Source organism: Gossypium arboreum, chromosome 5 (genome assembly GCF_025698485.1).
Source record: "Gossypium arboreum isolate Shixiya-1 chromosome 5, ASM2569848v2, whole genome shotgun sequence".
In the NCBI taxonomy this organism is placed as follows: domain Eukaryota; kingdom Viridiplantae; phylum Streptophyta; class Magnoliopsida; order Malvales; family Malvaceae; genus Gossypium; species Gossypium arboreum.
In genome coordinates, this window is record NC_069074.1 from 30,849,200 (window position 1) to 30,857,868 (window position 8,669).

At 32.4% G+C, this 8,669-nt stretch overlaps 1 protein-coding gene across 1 annotated transcript; it reads right to left on the reverse strand.

Annotated features, from left to right (window-relative positions):
* Positions 1-7,442: 7,442 nt before the first annotated feature.
* On the reverse strand, positions 7,443-8,384 carry LOC108451467 (cytosolic sulfotransferase 15-like). Its single transcript, XM_017749156.1, has one exon. It carries the CDS (start codon positions 8,382-8,384, stop codon positions 7,443-7,445), a length of 942 nt encoding a protein of 313 aa, XP_017604645.1.
* Positions 8,385-8,669: the final 285 nt, after the last annotated feature.

Consider the following 8,669-nt stretch of genomic DNA (forward strand, 5'->3'; position numbering starts at 1 on the left):
TACAAAATAGAATACATGTACAACGGGTGGAGACATCTATTTCCACAGATCCCAGATGAACGTAAGTGGTCGTCTGTATTACTTGCTCCGTTTAAGCTATTACCGGATAGAAAATTGCATTGCAAACCAAATGGTCAACCTTGCTCGACTATAATACATAACAATATGGATATCCAAGAAAGAACGAACCAACAGAGGTTGTGCAGATGGTGTAGGAACCCAGGCCATATAACTCGATCATGTCCAAATCGGAATAGTTGATAGTTATTGTAATAAAATTATGTTGCATTATTTATATTTTATTAAAAATATTACCGTAGTCAAAATAACATTTATTTTAATAAAAATTATTGGCTAATTTAAAAGAACATTTATTGTATTAAAATTAAAAAAGTAAAGTACAATTATAATATTAAAAATAATTTTTAAAAAAAGTAAAAAAATATATAAAAAAGTTTCTACAAATATACTAAAAAAATCAATTTTGGTGCCGGTCGAAATCAGTGCCACATGGGGGTCGTCGACGGTTACGCACTGGATTCCTCCTTGGTTCAGCTTCTGGCGAGGGTTGTGGTTGCTCCGGCAGGGGATTTGGTTGTGGGTGTTGGGAGGATGACCCACCTTGATAAAATAATGAGTGCAGAGGTGTTTGCATCACCCATAGTGGAGGTGTTTGAATCCCATAAGGTGATGGGGAATGGTAAAAAAAAGAGCTCCCTGACGGATCCTCGTGCGATCCCTCATGCGACGGTGGCCTAATGATCGGCGATTGACTCGGAGTAATTGGGAACAGAGATGAACCGGGCCATGCATTCCAACCTGCCATATGACTGGGAAAAGGAAACATAAAAGGGTTAGGATACATATAAGGGCTAGGATACGCACCTGGCATAGTCTGAAAAGGCTGTGATATGGGTGTCGTCGGTTGAAGTGTTGGCCTAGGTGGCTGTGTGGACGCTGTTGATGGGCCCGATGATTGTGTGGGTGCTGCTCATGGGCCCACGTCATCAGCCCTTCTTCTTGGATTTAAAGGGCCCGTAGTTCCCTTTGCACACGAATTTGTCATCACTTCTCCTCTTCTGACAGTAAATATGGTTTGCCATGGATCCTAAACCATGGCATGTATTCCGACACGCATGCTAACTCAGGAACGACGATCGGTTCCCGAGTAGGTATATAGTCATATTGATTTTCCCACATTTTCATATATTCTGACCAGTGTCTCGGCAAATCGGTATTTAATAGTCGTAAGTCAACTTTGTGCTCATCATCGAGCACCTTAGATTCCACAGGAATCGGTTGTTGAAATCTAAATTGCCGCAATACCCTGTCTAACTGGTGCATCTCCACAATAGCATAGTTTACCAATAGGACCTTTACATGCCAAATGTTCGGATTTTGAAAAAATTCATCCGGAATTTCTGCCCTAATTTCTGGATCCTCGTATGGTGTCCATTGAAACTATATGAACATGATAATAATATTAGTTATATAGGTAATACTAAATAATAAATACTAAATACGAAACGACTATTTTATTATGTATATATATTTTATTTAACACTTACTTGTGCTTCTGACCGTTGGTCTAATAGAAGTCGTATATATTCAAGAGATGTGGGTATTCCAACATAACTCGCCGAATGGTTCCACCTAATTAAATATTTTTAACATACAATTATATTTTAAATCTATATAATAAATGTAAAATCTAATATAAAATTTACCTCGTTATTAGTGGGAATGTATATGGGTGGTTCACTCGATGACGTAAAAATGGAAAGTGAAACTGTGCCCATGATTGCAGTAGTGATAGGCATCCTCCGATTTTGGCTTTAATCGGTCGCGTCGCCCCGCACATCTCCCGGTACAATGTTGCTAACACAGCAGGCCCCCAACTTAATTCACCTGCTGCTCTAAAATCAACGAGTTTCAAGAGCCATCTCAGATGTACGCGGTTTCGTGACAAGTCCGGCATCAAATAACCTCCAATCATCTCAAGAATGTATGCCCGAACATATCGTATTCTTTTGAGTTCAGTTGAATCATTATCCGACTTCGGGAATGTGTCTCGTAACCAGCCTATCTCGATCTGACCTCCGTTAATATTATCCGGTATAGCACCCAAAAGCTCGTAGCATACAGCTCCCCAATCAGTAGATGATGCGGACCCGGTGACTATGTACCCATCCACCGGTAATCCCAATTACAATTGCACGTCTTCTAGAGTGATAGTACACTCTCCGCATGGAAGATGGAAAGTGTGCGTCTCGAGTCTCCACCTCTCTATCAATGCACTGATTAATTTCGGGTCCAACTTGCACCCTCGGCCTATTGTGGCCACGTGACAAAAACCCACTTCCCGCAGGTAATTCTCTATCATCGGCGATGGAGGACCAGGCATATTACGGATATAGCATTGCAACACCCGATCTATAGACTGTTATAAAAAAATTATAAAATAAATATTAATTAAAATTGCATAAATGAAAAAAATATTAAATACTATATTCAAAAATTAATTAAGTTGATTACTTACCATTGTCATTTGCTCGACGGAGATGTGTTTCTTATCGAGACGAATTAATGAACCGGCCATTGCTAACACGATCAAATATTTTTGTAATTTAAAAAATAAAACTAATTCAAAAAAATAAAACACAACTTTTTTGCAAAAATTAGAGACAACTTTGACAAAAATTGAGAGAAATTTGAGAGAATTTGGATAGAATTGAGAGAGAATTGTTGTGAGAGGACTATTGTGTGAAAAAATGAAAGGGGGGCTTTTTATAGTTTTTTTTTTACCATTGGAGCGGGGCAAAAAGCTCCCCAGGGACGCGTTTTGCTGACGTGTACAATGACTTCGCACTGATGTGGAAGCGCTTTCGGGGAAAATGGTCATTTTCCATAAATAATAAAAAAAGTCGGTCCATTTTGGTAATTAACAAAAAAGGGCTTTTTTTAGTAAATTGCCCAATAAAAAAAGTCAAGTAGGAGAAAGAAGGCAATAGTTATTATTATTATTATTAATAGACTAATACCCTAAATCAATAGAAAATATGGTTAATTTTGTCTTAATATTTTTTTAACTTTCGAATCTCTATGAGAAAGTAACTTTTTCACATTTTATCCTGGGAACTGCATTGCCATATTTTTGGAAAATTAACTCTCAAGGGAAAGTAACTATCACACCCCAAAATATAAGGGGTTAATTGAAATAAATAACTAAGAAATAACATTAGGATGATGGTTAAGTAGTTAATGCACTCCTTAGAGGTCGTAAGTTCTCTTTTCATTTTCAAGCAAACTAGAGTGGAAACAACGCTAAAATAAATATCATTTGTAATATAAATTTAACAAGAGTGGGAAATAGTCCAATGATTAAGCATCTACTCTTTTCTCTTGCTTACTTGTGTTCAAACCATGCCATTCTCTTCAATTTCATTTTAAAATTCGACCAAAATTAAGTAATTTACCATACAATCCCTTAAGATTTAAAAACCCTAAATATTTAATCGTACTTTTCTTAATTACATTTGGATTCTATATTTAGATTTTGATAGAGTATAGATTTTGCCAAATGAGATTGCATTTGTAAAATATAATGAGTTGGATGTGTAGAATAATTTCCACTCTAGGTACTTTTGTTTCTTTTAGGATGTGATTTGTAATTTTGAAGGCAATGGAGATAAGGGGGGGATTCCAACTATTTCTTCTTTTATCAAGGTAGTTAATTCCGTTGATATAATTGATATTGATCGGAATATTTCCTATCGATACTAAATTGAAATAATTGTAAATTTTGATCAATACTGGTCTTATTATTGTTGATTTTGCCTATACCGGTTGGAATATGATGTGTCAACCAAGATCAAAATATAATTATAACTATAACTATAAATATAAATGTTAAATTTTTATGATTTATTTTAGATTTATTGAATGATACATAACACGATGCGGTCTTATTTTTAAATTTATGGAATATTTTTTATTATGTACTTTGAATTTGTTTAATAATAAATTGTATTAGGAAAATTTATTGAATTATATTTTATATTTAAGATTAATTTAATCTTATTATTCGATATTTATAAATATTTATACATAAAAATATTTTTTTAAAAATAGTGATAAAATCGAAATAGTATACCAATATAGATTGGTATAAATACGTAACAATAGTAGTAGATAAACGGTATGTTGACCCGTACGAGAATAACTACCTTGAATGTAATTGCATGGTTGTGTCGATATCGATGGGTTGGTGTTTTGGAGTATTATCTTTGTTTTGCATGTTATCTTTTGATTTATAGAGGTTGGTCCTAACCATTCTTCACTTTTGGAAAAACAAGTTAACCATGGTAAAAATTCCTTCTCCAAAATTTTAAGGTTTACAAATCCATTCCTTAAAGCAATAAAGCTCTTCTCTTTATAGTAAAAAATTTCATCTTCTTCACTTCATTTTATCTCACTAAAGCTACTCTCGCTTGATTGCCATTGAAGACTGTTCGACAAAGCAAAAGTATTCCCTCTCCCTCCTCGCCATAGCCTGTTTTGGTTCGGACTAATAGTCTGATCCTAATCAGTTAAATATCTCTCCAATTTTATTCTTATTATTGTTGGCTTCGCTTGAAAGCGTCATAATACAGAGGCAGAGCTCGTGATATGGACAATGTATTGGTCATTGGGATATTGGCTAAGGGGAGAATAATTGGATCTTTACTCGGGCTTTTTCATTGATATAGTCGATTAAAAAAACTTAAAAATCTTAGGAACCTCCATTATTGAATATTTCAAGCTTTTTAGCTTTTTCTTTTTCCTTTTCCATGAACCATTTTTACTGATTTCTTTTTTTTTCCAATTATTCAAAGTAATGATTTATCATATTAAAATATTTTATATGAAAAATATACATGTGCCCAAATTTGATTGGGCTTCTTTCTTTCGGTTTAGTATTTGCGTCAAAAATATTAACGGAAATAAATTAAGTTCAAGTAACTATATGAGATAATTTTTTAAAAAATACTTATACGATAAAACATGTATAGTTGAGAGGGTAAAATATGAATAAAGTCTTTAAAAGTTAAAATTTTAAATTTTAATGATATCTTTACAAATTATTTTATATTTTTTTTCTGGGTAGATTTTTAAGATATGTGTTTGACTTATTCACATAATTTCGAATTTTTACTTTTCTTTACTTTTTATATAAAATATATATATTTTTAAATTATGTATTTTAAATGCTCGTTGTGTTGATTTTTAAAACAGGTATTCAATTTACTTAAAATATAAAATTTTAAATTATTTACCTAAATTATTCTTTTAATTTTCAAATATAATTTTTTCCATTTCTAAATGGTATATTTAAAGGGTTGGTAATACACATTGCCCTTTTAAAGAGAGAATGCATGTTTGAATTTTAGAAATAGCATTATTGGAAGGAGTAATCACAAATTCTGAATGTGGACCATAAAACGAACATGAACGATAAAAAAAAAAAAAAAGAGCTAGTCCACAAGGTAACCTATATCCTGGTTCAAATTTGTGGCCATTTCATTTGAGAAAATGTATAACTGCTTTATTTTTAAAATAGTTTTTTCCTTCAAAGTTGTCGGAGTACGATTAACTTCTAGATTTGAAATCATGTTTATATACCTGGTATTGGCCATAATTCACAAGAACATTTTGTAGTTTTAGTAAGAGGGGAAAGAGTTAAGGATTTACTCAGTGTGAGATATCGTATTGTTCGAGGATGCGATGCATAGATATTATGTATATTAATTAGAATACATTATATTAAATTATTAAAATAGGTACAAAATTTGTTACATTTCATAATTATTATTATTGAAAAGTAAAATTAATATAAATATTTAATTTTTATAATGATGATAGTTTAAATGATAATCAATATAAATTAAGATAAAAAATTAATATTTAAAATAAACTTGAATGATTTGATATTATTCTCAAATATAATTTAAATTTTTTTTTATTATATATATTTTTAAAATTGACTGGGCCGGGTTAAGTTTGAACAAAAAAAATCTGCCAAAGGCTCGTCCCATATAGAAAATGAGTCTTAAATTTTACTAAACTCATTTTTCGAGCCTTGTATTTTGTCCAAACCCTCTCATTTTTCGGATGGACTTTCGGGCTTGGACGGGTAGTCCTATCCATGAGCAAGTTTAATACCCTGGCCAAGAGAGGAGCCGCAAAGTTGAGGAAGTTGAAAGCACAGATAAAAGTGACAAAGTCGATAGAGTTTGATGGTAGGATAAGGACTCTCTAACAGAATTTGCTTTTAGAAATAGGAAATAGGTATGTTTGCAGAAGCAGAAAAAATTTGGAGGCTGATGAAGATAAAGTTGTGGATGTTTTGGTCGAGATTGTGACTAGACAAATTCTTATATGAAGATTTCAGCAGTGTTTGATATGGGTGGAGTAGGTGTTGATCGTTAAAGGTATTGAAGAAGGCAAGTAACATAGTGGATCCAATTGGAACTTCTTGTTGGCTTTGCGTTCAGTGGTTTTTGTGGAGTTTTCTTGTGGCTACAGAATTTGTGAAGTGTGATTAGTGGTAGTGAAGTATGGTTGAAGCTTTTTTAGTGATATCGAAGGTGTGTTTTAGATGGTCTTTGTTTGTTTAGTGAATTTCATTGGAGATGTGTGGTTTTCTCTTTTTATATGTTTTGGGTGTTTCTATTTGAGATTTCGACTCTCAAAACTTTTAATTTTTTATTTACTAAAATTTTACTCACTTACCAAAAATAAAATTCATTTAGAATTGAAAAATTAATTACCTTAAATTTTGAATAAAATTCTCAACAATTTTTCTTTTTTGGATAAAATTAGGTGTATGTAGTGGAAAATTAAATTTTGTTTTATATACTTTTTTTTAATTTTAATGGTTAAACTTTACAATATAATTGTAGTTATATAAGTAAACTTTCAAATGGATTAGATATACTTATTATATTGATAAAAATATTATTTGGATGCAACTATTGATAATCGAATGATTCAAAGCAGAGAATGTAATTTCAGCTAAATTTCATTACTATCAAATCCTCATATTTCAGGAAACTAATAATATTAAAAAAGTCATGCTGAAAACGTAAATTTATTAGAAAAAGAGGTAACATGATGCGGAACACATCAACACACAAAAGGTAGACATAAAACAAAAGGAAAAAAATACAACATTTTACAATAAAGGAAAACCTTGAACATGACAATTTTTTTTTTTAGAAAAGAAACAACAATTATGTGATTACAATTACTAGTTTCATTACAATACCAAAGTTTTATTACGATTTTTTAATAAAATATTTTTCACTGGACGAGCAACAAATAGTTGTAAATTAAAAAGTTGAGTGGCTATTTTAGCCGTCCAATTCGCAACTTCATTCTAAGAGTAAATATTATTAAGAAAATTACTTGAAGGTTAAACTGGATCCACTTAATTTTTCTTCTAAAATGTTATTGAAACGTTCCACAGCAGTAGGAGTGAGGTAATTAACATAATCACCCACTTTTCCACTCCTGAAATACAACTTATTGCTATGTAATATTATTTCTGCCATTTTTCCAGTTTTGTTGACCTCCAAATCTTTCAAATTGTTGAAACTGCAAAAATCAACAATTTGGTTAACCACACCTGTTTTCTCTTCTTCCATGGAGAAAGGAAATCCCAAGAATTCAGCCAATTTCTTTGTTTGAGCCACTGGATCTTCCTTCATTTCTTCATATCTCAAGAACAATACATTTGATGGCTTCTCCAAGCTCATGTTCCAGTACCCTAAAGCATGGTCCCAAAAGGGTCCATACCCTTCTTCACCTCTACAAAACATCTCAAAACAGTCTTCCACTGACCAATCAGGCAAATTATGCACGCCTCTTAGAAAGTGCCAAAATGAGACGACGATGTCAAACGGATTGCGGGTTATATAAACAATCCGACAATATGAACGTTTGATGGAATCGGCTAGCATTGGATACGGAAGATGAGTAGCAAACAACCTTGGGGATGGGATATTAGAAAGATCAGGATTAGGGCTTTCCCTATAAATATTGACCTCAAAATGTGAAATTAGATGATGAGGATTTGCAGAGTTCAAAGGGGTATTTGAGAGCGTATAAAAATGACGGTTGACAATTGTAAACACCAAAGCCTTGAGCCAAGTGGTGCCAGCTTTGGGCTTAGAGGCAACAATAATATCTTCATCTAGAACCTGGAAATATTTCTGAAATGAGATTATGGATGAAATGGGAGCAATGCGAGAGGGGATCCAAAAGCCTTGGCATTGGGTTAAACCTGACGCAGAAGGTGAGATATTTGGGGTGGATGATGCCAGGCTACTTTTCTTGCTCTCCATGATATTGTAATTCCAATGATTCAAAAGAATCAGTATATATAATATTCTTGCTTAAAAATCACAGGTGTTGTAATAAAGGGTTTTTTTTTATGTCTATTTATTAGTTTAATTACGTCTTCCAATGGTTAAATAACTGAAAAACACAACATTTTTGAAGATTAGTTTATTAGCATTTGGTGGATGACACCACGTTCGTGGTAGGTGCAATTAAGTAATTGGCTTTGGAGTACAAATTTGATTATTTTATAACACTAGAATCATCATAATAAATTAATGATTACGTCT

Bases quoted from the DNA above. Each gene is read 5' to 3' on its own strand.
- LOC108451467 (XM_017749156.1), bottom strand. From the start codon at position 8,384: ATGGAGAGCAAGAAAAGTAGCCTGGCATCATCCACCCCAAATATCTCA.